Source organism: Rhagoletis zephyria, unplaced genomic scaffold, assembly GCF_001687245.7.
Source record: "Rhagoletis zephyria isolate East Lansing unplaced genomic scaffold, Rhagoletis_zephyria_1.1 Rzeph_scaffold_00914, whole genome shotgun sequence".
Classification (NCBI taxonomy): Eukaryota; Metazoa; Arthropoda; class Insecta; order Diptera; family Tephritidae; genus Rhagoletis; species Rhagoletis zephyria.
In genome coordinates, this window is record NW_016157998.1 from 59,404 (window position 1) to 77,273 (window position 17,870).

Sequence of the window (17,870 nt, forward strand, 5' to 3'; positions counted from 1 at the left end):
TGAAAATATGTACATAAATATAATGCAATTTAACTTCGAAATACAATGGACAATGGTATACGTAAGTAGGATGGTATTTCTCACCCCAACCCCAAACTGGAAATTAATCTATGTGTATATATGTTGCGTTAACATTATTAAACGATTTTATTTAATAAATTCAACAAAGCCATCAAGATGTAATTTTTCTGATCTTATTATTTTCGTATTAGTTTCGTTGTCCTTTAACTTTAGATTTAAATATCGAATTCACAAAAGGAAGCGCTGGAAATTTAAAAACATTTGTACCGTCTTCCTGGAAGTGGTATTTTGTATTTTTGCAGCTTCCAAATGAGTAACTCATTTTTCTTTTTATTATTTTATAAAATTATTTTGTTTTTTGCTATGTATAGTTTATTTCAGAAAAAAATTATATTATAATTTTCAATCTGGTAGCTAGATTTTGATGAAAACGACAAAATCCCAGCAAAAGTCAAATGGCTAACATGGCTGCCAATGTCATTAAGTGAAACTACCTTCTTTTTTCTACCGTGCTTTAAACATACTAAAAAAGTCAATGTGACGCAGTGCGGCTCAAGTTTGGTGCGCAAAGTGGTCACAATGAGGTTTGAAAAATGAGGAAAAAAAGACCAATTAAACTCGTTTTATTAATTGTCCAAGTATTTTGAATTGATGTATATATGTTGGTTTACAATGGTTTTACCTGAAACTAATGTGGCCTGGTAGCTGCAGTTCTTTCTCCTTGGTCTCCGGATGAAAAAGTGCCAAATCTAAAGCCGTGATTTTCGTTCGAACCGCCGGACAAAGAAAAGACGTTGAGGGGAAATTCAACGAAAGATACTTTATCCTTGCGTTTGAGATTACGCAGGCGGAAAGGCCTGGTTTCCGCTCCACGTAACCGGTTCCACCCGTGCTGCGACAGGGGTCGGAAAGGCCTAGTTTCCGATCCCCATTCTGCGAATGCGCGGAGAGGCCGAGTCTCCGCTGCATCGCCTGAAAGTGCACCTTTTTCGGTATCTGGACGGAAAGGCCGCGTTTCCGTTCCAGAATCGGACGCAAGTAGCGAGATCACACCATCGGAATTTTTTTCTTCCTCCTCCTCCTGTTGGGCCCATGACTTTTTCGATGTGCTGGGTTCATCCTAGAAATGTAGTGTCGAGTGGTGCTTTTCGCTACATCGTTTACATCTGCCTTCGCTCACGCAGTCTTTTAATTCGTGATTCATCGCGAGGCAATTAGCGCAGTAGCGTCCTAGTAAGGCCTCACGCAATCTTTCCTCTGGCGATTTCGCACGATATAAAGGGCAAAGCCTTATCGGATGATTTGCGTCGCATAGGCGGCATGGTTGCGGATAGCGAAGGGTGCGCTGTTCGGCCCTTTTCCTCATTGCGGCAAATTGAGACATCGTTTCATCTGAAATTGTGTCGATACTGTTCGTTGGTTCGATTTTTACGCTTGATATGGGTTGTTGGGTGGCGAGTGTATCGACCTTGGCTAATTAAATTAGGGGCATAACTATTTCGCTAATGCATATCAACAGTTTGGTTTGTCTAAATGGGGTTTATGATTCGTACGGCGCAAACTGGCTCGTGTAAATTATGTATAAGGGGCGTTACGCCAAGCGACCCACAAAATAATGAAAAGTGGATCGCACAAATGCCATGCATTCCATTGAGAAGGAATGCATGGACATAGGTAAGTTTTATTTATACTTAAAAACAGCAAGTTTGCATTTATTAGATTAAAAAATTGCCAATTTAAAAAAAATGAAAAATCTACTCACTTTACTGATATTAATCGAATAGTAATTCAATTAATTTATTGAACCCGTGTAGATTATTAATCGACGATTGTTGAAGATTTGTTCTTCTCGACACCCTACAACTTCCCTGCCAGCAAGAAGAGAGACAGTTTTAGCGTCACTGGATGTGATTTCCGGCCACACATGCAGGGTAGCACGGATGCAGCAGAATTGATTAATTTAAGCTGGCATGTGACAATAAACTATCACATTTTCCTTTGACTTTTTCCTTAAAATATGTGAAATATATAATGCACTAATGTCTCAACATGACAATGCATTTTGCTTTATGGGTGAGTATTATTTTATACTAGCTGGCGCTTTAACAATGAATGACCACATGGTGCGATGGTATATCCACCAGCTGGTTTTTTTCCTTTTTTTCAATATGGAACGTATGAATAAGTGAACGTTTAAGCCAGTATTCAGACTCAACTCAGTTCCGAAATGGGTTTGGTAAGAGTTGAAAAAGGTTGGCGATCTACTACTTTAGTCCGTTTTGTTAGCTTTTTACTCCAGAAATAAAATTCTAATTTGAGTCAAAAAACTAAGTTCGGATGAGGAGGATTTTAATGAAGTTAGACAATATAACGTAAATGAACTTGTTTAACTATTCCGACTTCATGTACAAACTGAACCAAAATTTCAATTAACTATTTTCGGTTTACGTAAAAGATTGCTACTAGATCCTCTTATGAAATACTCCAATTTTTGCGTCATCATGACTGCGTAAAAAAGATGAAGCATGAAAATCTACTACTACGAAAGTTTGTTTTTTACTCCCGTTGTTTGAGTAGTCCGAACCCTGGTATGGATACATATCAATGAAAAGAATTCATTCACACCATTGGAATTTTCTTAATGCATGAGGTTCTACGCACGCAACCAGGTAAGAAAGTGTAAAAAATTTAAGTTAATATGAATTCTAATTAATATAAATTTTCCTTTTCAGATAAAAATACATAAGCCTACATCTGTCCTCGGGCGCTGGCATTTGGTGACCATATCGGGACTCGGCTGGAGTACCAGAACCCCAAAGAAACCCGAAAGTGGCCAAAGCACTATTGCCTACATATATGCACCTTTGAGCTACACTTGGCGTAACGCCCCTAACCTCGCTATTATGCAGTATTATGCTATATTAATAGCTACTCTGCATGTATGACAGACGGAAATGCAATTAGAACTCACTAATTCAATATGCGCAATATCTCAGAGCAAGTATATTCGCCTAAACTTTTATACATCAACTTAACCTACAAGCAAAGCAAGAGTGGTGCGGTGAATTGCAAGATGACCACGTGGAAATCTTTCTGATATTCCGCATTCATAATGCGACCGGCTTCATTGCGTATGTCCATGATTTTATCATAAGCTAACTTTTGATACGATTGCAAATATATTCGTATTAAAGCGAAGCGTAGTAGTACGATTATTATGACAATTAGCAGGCGAATTGTGTCAAGGCCTCCACTGAAAGTAAAGGCTTCTACATGCCCACATATCGATGCACTTGCTGCGTTCAGTTACATCTGGTCTTTATTGGCCGATTCGCTTTTTTTACTATTGACTTGGCACAGTGCTACCCAGTCAACGCTGCATGAACGCAAATCTAGTAAAACGATGACACGCAAACCCGTGGAACTACAGCGTCAACGCCGTCATGAAAGGGTGAAGTGCTATTGCGAAACTGAACTGTGTGATTGGACAAACTAAACTAAGTATTTACAGCATTTATTGTAGTATCTCATATACCCATTTCTGTTTGCGTTAATAGGTAGATATACAACCTGATAGACATGTTTGTGGTTTCTTTTAGAGCTCTCGATTTTGTTCGCACATTTTCAAACAGCCCGGGTATATGAGCAGCGAGGACTCGCACACTTGTTCAATGCTCATTACTCGAAAATTTTCGAGCATGAGCTCGAGTAATTTGAGCAATGTTTTTTTATTATATTGACATTTTTGGTAGCAACTTTTTAAATTTTTCAAATTATTGATATATAATGCAAAGATTGTTACATTGGTATTTAATAATATAATTTATTTAACCTGGATTAAGCAGAATATACACAATCAGACTTGTATGCATACTTGGTCGCATGCCAGTTCAGTATACACCTATGTTGTTCAAACATCATTTCGTTGAAATCGTTGAAGTGAGTGAACCTCATGACATCAAAAAATCAAATTATAGCCCTGCTTGTAATTTCTGTGTGCGCTGAAAATGATAAGAAAAAGAAGGAAAAAAGGCGAAAACAACGCTTTTGGTGCGAAAACTTTTATAAAAAAACGCGCAAAATATTCACACGTACCACTCCTTAAGGAATTGGAAACAAAATCTATCAAAAAATTTAAAAATTTTGTTCGCATGAACAATGCAAACTATCAAGAACTCCTGTTGATGGTGGAGCCTTTAATAAAAAAAGAGATACTTTCATGAGAGATGCAATTACGCCCCATGAACGGCTTTCGGCTACTCTTAGATTTTTGTCATCCGACGAAAGCTTCGAAGATTTCAAATTTTTAACAGCAATATCTTCACACAGTTTAAGTCGTATTGTATTAGAAACTTGTGAAGCCATANAAATTTTTAACAGCAATATCTCCACACAGTTTAAGTCGTATTGTATTAGAAACTTGTGAAGCCATAATAAAAACATTGGACGAATACATTCAGGTAATCTATCCACAAATAGACCACAAGAAGTCAGGGGAGCACCCACCACTTCCTCAAGGGTTCCCTGTCTTGCCAGCTAACCGGCCATGCAGATTCCAGCTGCTTAACCCTGAGGGCCTTGTTGTCTAGTACGTTCCCCCAGACGATGACCCTTCATATTGAAAAATTTGCTTCATTATGGTTTTATAAGGCCAATGAACCAGCTTCGGCACATACAAAATGTACTGTGAAGAACACAAAAGAACTGTTTGTTTAACGTGGGGTGAAACCCTGCGGCATTAAGCTAGTTTATTAATAAACGTTTATTTAATTATAAAATTAATAACAATTAAAATTAAAATAATGAAAAGTCACTGGTATTGAGCGTCCGAAAATAGTTCATCAAAAGATTGCGCTGACCCAGAATTATTTGAGTGAATAAATTCTGGTGATTCTGCAAACCCGGACTGCGAGTATTCATTTCGTGGCATAGTGCGCCTTGAAATAAGTAATTGCGGTGCTTGTGTGTAAACTGTAGGAAAAGGGTCGGGAATAGACGACGATGAACATGGAGTCGAGGCGCGGGATATTGTATAGGTCCTTGGATTTCTTTGAGAGACGGTTATTTGTACAGAATTCATATGAAGGTTTCCCAACTGTCCATGTACTAGGATCTCTTCAATACCTCGTTTTGCGTATATTTGCTGCTCCGCTGACAATTTTCTAAATAAAATTGCCCAAGATTCAGCAAACACGTCAGCATCATCGCGTTCCCTATTTGAGTTCTTGGCTTGATCCAGATGCTGTATGGCCTTTTCGAGAAACTCTGAGTTATTGTCAGACTTTTTACGCTTTCGAGTTCTTTGAGATTCAACCTAAAAATAAAGAGAAGACTAAAATTAGTTTAATTCCAGGAACGGGCTCATATTATTACAACTACAAAAAATTTTACTCCATTGTTTTGATGGCAATTGTTAATGCAAATTATGAGTTCATATCCGTTGAAGTTGGTGCAAACGGAAGAGCGTCTGATGCAGGAATATTCGGCCAAAGCAAATTTAAGCAAAAATATGACGACAATGAACGGTTTATTCCCCACCCAGCAAGTTTCCCTATGAGTGAGAGGAATTTCCATTTGTTCTATAGGAGATGATGCATTCCCACTTATGGAGAATCTAATAAAGCCATTTAGTCGTACCCAACTAAGCGCCGAGGAAACTATTTTCAATTACAGATTATCGAGAGCTAGACGGGTAGTGGAAAATGCGTTTGGCATTTTATGCAGCCGCTTTCGTATTCTGGCAAACAGAATGAACTTAAGCCCTCATAAAGTATCGAAAATAGTTTTGGCCTGTTGTTATATCCATAATTTTTTAACACGGAAAAATAGGCTGCAACATATGAATGACGGCGTCGATGTTGAAAATGTTACCCCAAGTGAAATACAATACGCTCCTCGGCAAAGTGCTTGTGAACTTACAAACCTAAGACCTCTTCAAGGGGGAAATGCAACAAATGTAGCGAAAAGCGTTCGCAATAAATACAAACATTATTTTAACACAGTTGGATCAGTCCCATGGCAGAGTAAAATTTTATAATATCTAATAACTATAATAATAAATATATAGTAGTTATTTAATCAATCGGAAAAATTTGTCTTTGGTTAGTTGTTACTGAATTACGCAGAAATGGCTGAACGGTTTGGATTAACATTTAGGGTACGGTTTTCCAGTAGCTGGGCCGTGGACTGACCTATTTAAAAAATCCGATTTGCTTAAAATATGTCACGTAAATAGCTTATTGGTATTGGCCAGTTCTAAATAAAAACCTAAATGTGCGTCCATTTTCTTCTTCCTCTTCCTTTACATCCTCATCTGAAATCTTAAATCTTCTGTTTTACGTTGCCCTTAACTGCGTCGTTGTCTTTGTCTATATCTCCATTGTTAACCTTCTATACTTATTATTACCATAATCTATGTGTTTGTTTACTCGATTAAATATTACACACCTCATTATCAAAATCATTCTCCTCCAATGTACTAATAACCGGTGTTTGCGTTTCCTGGTCACGTAAAAAGTCTAATTGGTAAAAATACCAAAGCGTTAGTTTGTAGATGTCATCTCCGCCGGCACCACACCTCGTCGATTTTTTTATTTTTGAAAGTTCCCGTCTATAGCAGTTCCGCATGCCATTAATGCGTTTTTTTACGATGTCAATCGTGGCATGTGGATCTAATTCCTTATATTTTTGTAAAAGTATTTCCCAACTTTGGACAACCTTTAATTTATTTTTGTAATTGTCGTGTTTTATCTCCCATAACACTTTTTCCCCCCTAAAGGCTTCAATAAAATCACGCCAAAACTCGTTATCAATTATAGCCACGGTGCTCACACAAACTTCCGCATAAAAATCTATTCAAGTATGAGGTTCTGTCTGCATTGTTTACTATAAACGTTCATACCTGTCGCACCAACGAGCAGAAAAATTGGAAAATTTCAATTTTCTTCATACATGTATGCAGACCTAGAATTTGGTGTGCACACCCGCCTATACACGATGCGACGGTATGTCATACTTGACATGTAGTACAGACAAGTCTGCTTGTGTATATTCTGCTTTAGAAAGCAGCTGCTGACAAATACAATTTACAAATTTTCTTTTGTTTATGAAATCGTTCAAAAACTCGAAAATTTTGAACAAACATTTGAGCAGTTGAGCAATGAACGAGTTTCGAGCGAGTATCGAGCTACTCGCATTGCTCGATACCCGGGTATCTAGAGCTCTAGTTTCTTTTGGTTTTGTTTATATACAAAGGTATATATATATGCATAAGTTTGTGTGGCCGTTCGAAGAACATAGTAAAGCGGTACCACGGTAACGCTGCCGAAAATTTGCACGAACGCTGCGACAGCTTAACTGGTACAACGCTGGTAGAAATTCACATCGAGCGTGATGCTGTGGTTATGCACGCAGTACTGCGTTGGTGATTGCCAATTGAACAAGCCCAGCACCTCCTGTAGTGTGGAATTAATGGGGAAAGGAAACAATGATTGGATTTGTGTCGCTATTATAAGCACCTTTCAATCCTGATACTTTCTAGCAGCAAGGCCATCATAGTGGTTCGTGGGATCGGTTTGATAGAAGCTCCTTTGCTTTGGTAACAATATACTAATTCTCCCATTTTTTTTATTTTTTATTTTTATATCCAACAGTTTGAAACTAATTCATTTGTATTTTATTAAGGGGGGCGCGAATAAAGAAACCATGCGGCTGAAACGACTACAATGAGAAGCAGCCTGACGACTCTGGCAACAAAAATTAGAACGGAACCAGAAATCTGTGAGTTTTAAAATTATAATTATCATTCCAGCAAGTTAAAGAAAAGTTTGCATTTTGAATATATTTTCACGGAACTTGCTAGGTTTTCACTGTTTGTGATTCATTTTTTATATGAAGCAGTTAACTGCTCTGCAATTTATGGGTATTTTGGGTTAAGATCTGTTGACGGTCGTTTATTTGTAACCAGATCAACTCGGGGAAATCCGGGTCAGAACCATCACCGAATTTTTTTCTTAATTATTAGAAGAAAATAAACGAAAAACAAGAACTCTCTTAGTCGTGGGATCCCTCCTAATATAAGGAAGTGGAATCGCGTGGAAAAAGGAAGTGGGATATAATGATGAAAATTGGTTTACGAGGTGGTTGCGGGCTCCGAGTTTCCATCGTTGTATGGCGGGAGTAAAACCAACTTCACCAGTGGTCTTGTGACTTGACCTTTCTCCGTCAAGATGTCCAGTACTCGTACTCTGCTGTCGGCACCAGGGTGTACGTTGACAACTCGTCCTAACCTCCATTCAGTGGGGGTTAAGTTGTCTTCCTTGATGACGACCAGATCACCAGGTTTGATATTTTCCTTGGGATGTTTCCACTTAATGCATTTTTGAAGTNACCAGATCACCAGGTTTGATATTTTCTTTGGGATGCTTCCACTTAATGCGTTTTTGAAGTTCGGTTAGGTACTCTGTTTTCCATCGCCTACAGAAAGTTTGATTCAGTGCTTTGAGTTTTTGCCACCGATTCACTATGGAGGCAGGAGTTTCATTAACGTCTAATTCTGGTGGGGCTAGAAGATGTCCACCGATGAGAAAATGGCCTGGAGTAAGCGGCTCCAGGTCAGTAGGGTTATTTGAAGAGGGACTCAGAGGCCGTGAATTGAGGCACGCCTCAATACGGCATAAAATAGTACTAAGCTCTTTAAAGGTGTATTTGTGGGCGGACTCAATTTTTCTAAAGTGGCTTTTGAAGCTCTTTACGCCCGCTTCCCACAGTCCTCCCATGTGAGGCGCTGCAGCGGGTATAAAATGCCACGTCAGCATTTGATGATTGTATTTCGAGATAGTTTTTTCTCGGGTTTCAGACAGAAAAGCTTTAAATTCAGATCGTAAGGATCGTGAGGCTCCGACAAAGTTAGTGCCGTTGTCGGAGTAGATATTTCTCGGACATCCTCTTCTAGCCACGAACCGTGCGAACGCCGCTAGAAAAGATGGGGTACTAAGATCACTAGTAGCTTCTAAGTGAATCGCTTTTGTCGTGAAACAAACAAATAAACAGACATACCCTTTAGAAACTCGACAACCTCTGCCGCGGTAACTTTTAACATCAAAAGGTCCAGTAAAGTCTACCCCCGTATTGGTGAAAGCGCGAGTAAATGTAGTGCGTTCCGGAGGAAGAGTTCCCATAAGTTGAGTTTGTGACCGTTTTTTAAAGATAATGCATGTCTTACAATTATGGATAGTGGACCTGATCAAGTTCTTGACTTTGGGAATCCAGTATTGGGTACGGATGAGGCGTAGCATCAGTTGATTCTCTCCATGCAAGGAGACCTTGTGAATAAACGATACAATAAGGCGGGACAACCTGCTGTTATACGGGATAATGCTCGGGTGGCGTTCATTGTATGCTAAGTCCTGGGATGCTCCAAGGCGACCTCCGGCTCTGATGATGTCATGTTTATCGATGAACGGATTAAGCGGAAGGATTTCACTCTTCGCATCGATTGGTTTTTTAGACTTCAAGTTTGCGTATTCTTCACCATAATAATGCTTCTGGTAGATTTTTATCAGGATCTGTGCCGTTGTTTTAATTTCATTAGATGAAATTAAACAAGAACTTTCCTGAATTGAAGCTTTTGTTTTANATGAGAAAATGGCCTGGAGTAAGCGGCTCCAGGTCAGTAGGGTTATTTGAAGAGGGACTCAGTGGCCGTGAATTGAGGCATGCCTCAATACGGCATAAAAGAGTACTAAGCTCTTCAAAGGTGTATTTGTGGGCGGACGCAATTTTTCTAAAGTGGCTTTTGAAGCTCTTTACGCCCGCTTCCCACAGTCCTCCCATGTGAGGCGCTGCAGCGGGTATAAAATGCCACGTCAGCATTTGATGATCGTATTTCGAGATAGTTTTATCTCGAGTTTCAGACAGAAAAGCTATAAACTCAGATCGTAAGGATCGTGAGGCTCCGACAAAGTTAGTGCCGTTGTCGGAGTAGATATTTCTCGGACATCCTCTTCTAGCCACGAACCGTGCGAACGCCGCTAGAAAAGATGGGGTACTAAGATCACTAGTAGCTTCTAAGTGAATCGCTTTTGTCGTGAAACAAACAAATAAACAGACATACCCTTTAGAAACTCGACAACCTCTGCCGCGGTAACTTTTAACATCAAAAGGTCCAGTAAAGTCTACCCCCGTATTGGTGAAAGCGCGAGTAAATGTAGTGCGTTCCGGAGGAAGAGTTCCCATAAGTTGAGTTTGTGACCGTTTTTTAAAGATAATACATGTCTTACAATTATGGATAGTGGACCTGATCAAGTTCTTGACTTTGGGAATCCAGTATTGGGTACGGATGAGGCGTAGCATCAGTTGATTCTCTCCATGCAAGGAGACCTTGTGAATAAACGATACAATAAGGCGGGACAACCTGCTGTTATACGGAATAATGCTTGGGTGGCGTTCGTTGTATGCTAAGTCCTGAGATGCTCCAAGGCGACCTCCGGNCTCTGATGATGTCATGTTTATCGATGAACGGATTAAGCGGAAGGATTTCACTCTTTGCATCGATTGGTTTTTTAGACTTCAAGTTTGCGTATTCTTCACCATAATAATGCTTCTGGTAGATTTTTATCAGGATCTGTGCCGTTGTTTTAATTTCATTAGATGAAATTAAACAAGAACTTTCCTGAATTGAAGCTTTTGTTTTAGAATGAGTTCTTCGATAAAATCTCATAACATATGATAAAACTCTCAAAGCACTCGGTAGATCGGAAAAACGGCAAGAATATCGATATCATCCGCTCTTGTTGGCGCATAAGTGTGTGCTCTTTTTTCTTCGACTTCTGTATGATAGTCTGTTCCTTGAGCGGGCCACTTGGAGTTGTCTTCTTGCAGCCAAGAAGGTCCCTGCCACCACAAAGAATTGTTGACCAATTCTGACGCAGGTAGTCCTCTGCTAGCCAAATCGGCTGGATTTGAGGCCGAGTCTACGTGTAGCCAGTCCTTCTCCCCTACTTTTTCTACGATTTTCGTAGTTCGGTGGGCGACGAAGGTTGACCAAGAACAAGACGGCTTTCATATCCATGCGAGTACGATGGTCGAGTCCGTCCATAGATGTGTCTTCACTGGTCCTAGGTTGAGGTTGTTGATTATAGATTCTATGATTTCTGCGAGGAGCACTGCTCCGCAAAANATAGATTCTATGATTTCTGCGAGCAGTACTGCTCCGCAAAGCTCCAGTCGTGGTAGCGATATAGTTTTGACGGGGGCTACTCTGGTTTTTGCCAAAAGTAGATTGACCAAAATTTTGTCATCTCTTTTGACACGCATATATGCCGTAGCCGCATATGCTTTTTCTGATGCGTCGCAGAAACCATGTATCTCTATGGTGTCTCCAGGTGAGAAGTATACCCATCGAGATATTCTGATATTATCTATTTCGTGGTAATGTCTTGTAAAATGCTGCCAACGTTCTAAAATAGTAGCAGACACAGTGTCATCCCAGTCTGTGCCTTCTAGCCAAATACTTTGCATGAGTATTTTGGCTACGATGACTATTGGCGCGAGCCATCCCAGCGGATCGAAAAGCTTGGCGATAGCTGACAGTATCGCCCTTTTCGTAATAGTGTTGTGCTCCTCCAATGGTCTGGCCATAAAATAAAATAAATCCGTATGGGCATTCCATCTTATGCCCAGAGCCTTAACCGTGCTGGTGTCTTCGAATGCTAAGAAGTCTTCGCTAAGAAGGTCCGTTTTTGGGATGTCCTTTAGAATTTCCTGACAATTTGAGGTGCATTTCCGTAGTGGAAAACCAGCTGATCGTAACACTTCTGAGATTTCATCTCTTGCTTTAATGGTAGAGTCGACGCTATGTCCTCCAGCTAACACGTCATCCACATACATGCACTTTCGTAGAGTGTTAGATGCTATTGGGAAAGAACTCTCTACATCGTCAGCTAATTGCAGAAGTGTCCTTATCGCGAGGTAAGGTGCGCTATTAATCCCGAAAGTGACAGTCTTTAATTCATATAGACTTACAGGTTCGTTCGGGTTTGTACGATAAACTATTCGCTGGTATTTGGTATGGTTGTTATTCACCCAAATTTGGCGGTACATCTTCTCGATGTCGCTATTAAAAACGTACCTATATAATCTCCAGCGGAGTATTAATATTGGAAGATCTGCTTGGAGTACTGGACCTGGGTAAAGTACGTCATTTAAACTTGTACCATTAGCCGTCTGGCTTGAGGCATTAAAGACGACCCGAACTTTTGTAGAGGTGCTTTCCGCCTTTATCACAGCGTGATGGGGTAGAAAGTAGTTATCGGAAGAGTCTGCTGAAATGCTAGCATTTATTCTGGACATGTGTCCCAGTGATTCATATTCTGTTAGTATCCTATTATACTCTTTTTGCAGGACGGGATCCTTTCTAAGCCGTGTCTCATTCCGGAAGAACTGAGAGCATGCTTTTTTAAGAGAGGGGTCTAGGCAAATGTTTGCTGGAAATTCCTGCATATTTTCCATCTGGGTTTCTCTCAGTCGTTTTCCGATAAAGCTCTTCACAATACTTGTCGTCTTCGTTTAAATTTTTGTTTTTCGGTATATCTTCTAGTTCCCAGAAAGCTGTTAGTTGTTTATCCAAGGCAACTTCGCTATGATAAGAAACTATGTTGTTTGTTGGATTTGGTGCTTCTGTGCAACCGGTTAGAATCGAATCGAACACGGTTTCTTGGGCAAGAAGTGTACTGAGAACATTTTTCTTCAAGCCGCACAAAATAATTTGGGGATAAATGTCTCCACCAAGTACTAGGTCTACTTCTTCGTTAACGAAGAACCTTTTATTTGCTAAAATCAGATCTGGAAATGCCTGCATAGTCATAGCGCTGATACGGCAGGATGGAAGATTTCCAGTTAATTTTGTCAGCACGAGCACTGTTGCATGTAGACTAAACAGTGAGTCAACAGGGGACCGTAGTTCTATGTTGCATGTCTCCTTGACCTGAGCAGAAGTTGAATTTGTGATGCCTGAAACTTTGGCATACATCTTCTTAGATGGCAGGTTGATTCTGCGTTTGAGTCGTTCTGTTATAAAGGAACACTCAGAACCAGAATCAATGAGTGCTCGTGCTGAAAAATCTGTACCATTGAGACGTATATTTACACGAGCCGTTCCTAAAAGTACACCTGAGTTCATATTTGCATAATTAGACTTAACGTTTTTGCTTTTACCGGAGTTAGTTTTATTGAAGTTACGCCTTGCTGCAGCTTGTTGCGAGGTTGAGGCAACATCTTTGGCAGAGCTCGGTGGCGTTTGAGGCGGTGTTGCCTTTGGCGGAATTGTCTGGGTGTGCAGGAGCGTATGATGTCGCGAGTGACACGTGCCGCAATTGAAAGGGCTTGTGCATCTTGACACAGTATGTCCAGAACTCAGACAATTCAGGCAAGCATTGTTGCTCTTTAAAAACTCGATCCTTTCAGTTGGCGTTAGCTTTAGGAAACGGGAACAGCGGCGTAATTTGTGCTCATTTGTTTGGCACATTTTAGATGTGTACTTGGTTACGCTGGTTTGGAACGCGCCAAGTCTTTTTGTGGGGGCTTCTGAGGGATGTCTGGTGTTTTGCGGCTTTGACGCTTTTACAGACTTTGTGCCCTTTATGCCTGACATGGTTTCCAAGGTTTGAAACCTATTCGATAGGAACTTGTCCATGTCTTCCCACTTTGGTAAATCTTTCTTGTGATCTATGGTTTGTTCTCATAGAGCCAGCGTACAGTCGGGAAGTTTAGTTGAGCATAGATATACAATAATTGCATCCCAATTCGAGATGTCAATGTTATGGCTCTTGAGCGCTGATAAACAATTAATTATATCGCGCTGTAACTTCTTCTGTCAGCTACCACACTCATTATCTATGGAAATTATGTTGAAAAGAATTTTTAGTTGCGTATTTATGAGGATACGCTTATTTTCATATCTCTCACACAGGTTATTCCAGGCCGTTTGAAAACCTTCATTGGTGAGTGGACATTTTCTTACTATGTCTTTGGCTTCCCCTTGAGTCTTCTGATTCAGGCTTGTTTAGGATGTATATGGCTGTAAACATGTCACGGAACGATGGCCATGACAGATAGTCGCCCTTGAACACATCTGTATCACACGGAGGGAGGTGAATATTGTGTTCACGAACCGACTGATCTTGTACATCCTTCTCTGCATTTACAAGCGTCTCAGACTGACTAGCCATTGCCGACATGCATTTGACATAGCTGGAAAACGAGCCCTTATGTTTCCGTCTAATTATTTTAATGTCATCTTTAGAAATTCCTTCTTTATTTATGATCGCGTCATAAGCTACTTTGGTCTTTTCCCACAAAGCCTTTAGTTCGTCTTGCTTATTGCAAGGCCGTGTTTGTTTTGCTCTGCGGCTGGTGTGCCACTGTAATCTGATTCAAATTCGATTACAGATTCTGCCAAACGAATAAAGGTTTCCATTTCGGTAATTGATCTTCTGATTACTCTTTACGAATTAAAATTTGTTGTAGTTTTCGAAACAAGTATGTTCACTATAAGTAGGAATAGACCGTGTATATTCCAAACTGTCGTATATGTATAAATGCACAAGCGAAACTTTTGCCAAATTGTCGAAAAGAGTATAAGAGTACCAACGTAGATTGTTTAAACTCTACGAGCCAGAACCCAGAAGCAGTCAAGAAAACACTACGATTTAAAATTGATATCTCTTTCAGAAAATCGATAATCTTTTTTATTTTTTCAGAAAAGTGATAAGCATATGTATGTATATATATGTGTATGTGCTACTCGCCACCCAACACTGCCGACGAAGGTATATATATATATGTATGTATATATGTATAAACATATCTGTATGCACAAATTCGAGTATACACACAACGCAACGTCGGCAAAACTTATCCAAATGGACTTGATTTCAATGTTTACCAGCAAATATTTCGCAAATGGACTAAATTCATCGTGGTGAAGTGATTTTTGTGAAAAAAAGTGTGAAGGAAATTAAAATTTGAGGTTATGTGACCTCAAATACAGTGAATCAGTGTAATGCAAATTTAAGAAATGTGCTGCACGAATTAAATTGCTTAAGCACAACGAAATTGATATTGAAATTTACCGGCGCTTTGTTAACTCGAGTAGCAAATCGAATGTGGCAAGTGGCAAAATACCAAAAAATTTTTGCAATATGTAGTGAGCCGGAAAGCAATGTGTGCTGCACTTTGATATTTAAGTTACATATATGCCACCGCTCACTGTGATGCACGGTACAGCAATTACGAACTGTTAATGTCGATGGACACTATTCACTGCGGTTATTTGCACAAGTTCAACTGTTTTTTTTTTCACAAATCACTTCAACTCGCTTGCATTCACTTAGAGGTTATATCTGGTAATTTTTTTAGTGCACTTGAATTTGTAACCACGTACCTTAGTTTCCTAGTAGCTGGTGAAACTGCTTGTTGGACGGTGATGCTATCAGTGTTTTGCTGGTTCGTAGCACGAATAAGTGTGGCTGTGGCTGTAGCAGGATCGCTGTTATGTGCAGCTTGATGTGACCAAATTTTTCGTAGAAGTGGCTCAATTACTTTTTGGGTTCGCTTTTTCTTCTAATGTGGACTGTATGTTGGCTAACGGCTCCTAAGGACCAATAAAAACGTCAATGTGACGCAGTACGGCTCAAGTTTGGTGCGCAAAGTGGTCACAATGAGGTTTGAAAAATGAGGAAAAAAAGACAAATAAAACTCATTTTAGTTTAATGGTTTTATTAATTGTCCAAGTATTTTGAATTGGTGTATATATGTTGGTTTACAATGGTTTTACCAGAAACTAATGTGGCCTGGTAGCTGCAGTTCTTTCTCCTTGGTCTCCCGATGAAAAAGTGACACATCTAAAGCCGTGATTTTCGTTCGAACCGGCGGACAAAGAAAAGACATTGAGGGGAAATTCAACGAAAGATACTTTATCCGGGGGGAAACTTAAACTAACGGCGCGAATATATAATATATATATACATGTGTACAAGTATGCATGTACATTTACATATGCGAATGACACATTAGGGTGGTGCATTATCTTTTGGAAATATTTAGGCTTAAGGCCTAAACACATACTTTATTTTTTAAGAATAAGGCCATTAACAAAAACGCAAAATTCAAATAAAATGACGTTCAAGAAATTAAAAAGAAATTTTCTTCTATCAAAATTTCTTAAATTACCTCTCAAGAAATGTATGCTCGTTTAGTAAGTAACGGTCAAGTAGGTACTTTTTCAAGCAGCACAAATAATGAAAAATAGTTGTCGTGATTTTAATTGACTGCAATACTGTAAGTACAGAGTAAATAAAACTTCTATTGTATTTTATAACAAGGATTTTGTGGCTAAATAACAATGACCACATGTAATGAAATAAAGATTTTTTTCGCTCATTTTTATTTATCTACATAAATATTATTCTATTATTCACATTTAAGATTCATTGAACCACTTTCTAAATATTTGCGTCGAAAGCTTTTACAATTTTTACATTGAGCAAAGCATTGCTACGTTCATTTCGATAGGCAGCGTCTCAGCGGAGCATAAGAGAATGAAAAATAGTTCCATTTATTCGCTTTCGTCCCTATTCTTGTTTCATATCGAGCAATGCATTGCTACTTTCGTGCGAATTAGGTAGCGATACAGCGGTAGATCTGCAAACTAAAATGTTGCTTTTGTATCTGTATAGTGTAAATTTATTTTCAATTTTGTATATTTTTAAAAAGCTGGAAAACTTAAAAAAGAAGTCCTGGCAGACGGACTGAGAGAACGGTAAAGTATTTTAAACTCTCCATAAACATATATGCGTTTCAGAGAATCTGATTATTTCAGTTTTCTCTTGCAGGTTAGGGAACTCTCGCCGGACTAAAAAATTAAGATAGATTTTTGCACTGAAATTTTGTAGTTAACTACCGATTCTGAGTAATTAATCAAAACCACTTGAAGGATGAATTAATTCCGGGTTTAAAAAATAAGCACTGTACGATAGTTAATAAAGATATGGTTAATATGTTGTACGTAAAAGAAAATGTTTACTATGGCGTCGATATCTACTGTCGTTTGTGAATATCCACAGGAGAATGTAGGAGTAGGAGAGTTGCACCTCATGACTTGATACTAAAAGTCGGAACAGTTGTGATGTTAGTCCGTAACCTAAATATATACATATGAAGGGTTAGTTAATGGTCTCGCCTAATAGTTAAAGAACTACAATATAATTCTTTGGATGCCGCAATACAAATATGTACATATAAAGGGTTAGTTAATGGACATGTGATTCACAAGGGAAATGAATTTTACTACCCCATATAAATTTACAGCCCAGCGAATCAGCATTTCCCTATGTATTTAAACGCCGCCAATTCAAAACTATTGTAGCGTTCGCAATAACAATACATATTTAAGGTCAGACCCTAAAAAGGGGATTGCTTTACGCATGGCCAGCTATGTATATGTACTGAGTAGTGCATGATCTTGCCAAAATACCAAAGTTAAAGTTAAACAAGTAAGAAAGTCTAAGTTCGGACGGAGCCGAACATTAAATACCCGGCACAAGTATTAAATATATGTTTTTTCACCCTTCCGAAACCTTCCGCTAGATGGTAAGCCGAGGTGTATCAATTTTGAGTAAATTAGCGTCCTTCAATTTCGAAATATTGAAGTTTCAAGCATTTCTTAAATTTACCGTTATATGAGAATCGGCCGTTATTTTAGTCCGATTTCAATAATTTTCAACGTTTTGCTTACACGTGGCAAGTACAATAACCATACCGAGTTTGGTACAAATTGGTAGAACGGTTAC

General features: G+C 39.1%; 2 protein-coding genes across 2 annotated transcripts; both read right to left on the reverse strand.

Annotated features, from left to right (window-relative positions):
• Window positions 1-4,762: 4,762 nt before the first annotated feature.
• On the reverse strand, window positions 4,763-6,690 carry LOC108362042 (uncharacterized). The gene is made up of 2 exons (XM_017614873.1): window positions 6,469-6,690; window positions 4,763-5,335 (listed from the first exon to the last, which is right to left on the reverse strand). The coding sequence occupies exons 1-2, from the start codon at window positions 6,646-6,648 to the stop codon at window positions 4,832-4,834; spliced, it is 684 nt and encodes a 227-aa protein (XP_017470362.1). The 5' UTR covers window positions 6,649-6,690; the 3' UTR covers window positions 4,763-4,831.
• Window positions 6,691-10,854: 4,164 nt separating this feature from the next.
• On the reverse strand, window positions 10,855-12,681 carry LOC108362040 (uncharacterized). The gene is made up of 2 exons (XM_017614871.1): window positions 11,215-12,681; window positions 10,855-11,172 (listed from the first exon to the last, which is right to left on the reverse strand). The coding sequence occupies exons 1-2, from the start codon at window positions 12,529-12,531 to the stop codon at window positions 11,083-11,085; spliced, it is 1,407 nt and encodes a 468-aa protein (XP_017470360.1). The 5' UTR covers window positions 12,532-12,681; the 3' UTR covers window positions 10,855-11,082.
• Window positions 12,682-17,870: the final 5,189 nt, after the last annotated feature.

Excerpts from the sequence above, each read along its gene's own strand:
- LOC108362042 (XM_017614873.1), bottom strand. The coding sequence starts at position 6,648 with ATGCGGAACTGCTATAGACGGGAACTTTCAAAAATAAAAAAATCGACG. Across the intron at positions 5,336-6,468 it reads AGAATGATTTTGATAATGAG|GTTGAATCTCAAAGAACTCG; the intron begins GTGTGTAATATT and ends CTTTATTTTTAG.
- LOC108362040 (XM_017614871.1), bottom strand. The coding sequence starts at position 12,531 with ATGGAAAATATGCAGGAATTTCCAGCAAACATTTGCCTAGACCCCTCT. Across the intron at positions 11,173-11,214 it reads GAGCAGTACTGCTCGCAGAA|ATCATAGAATCTATAATCAA; the intron begins ATCATAGAATCT and ends CTCCTCGCAGAA.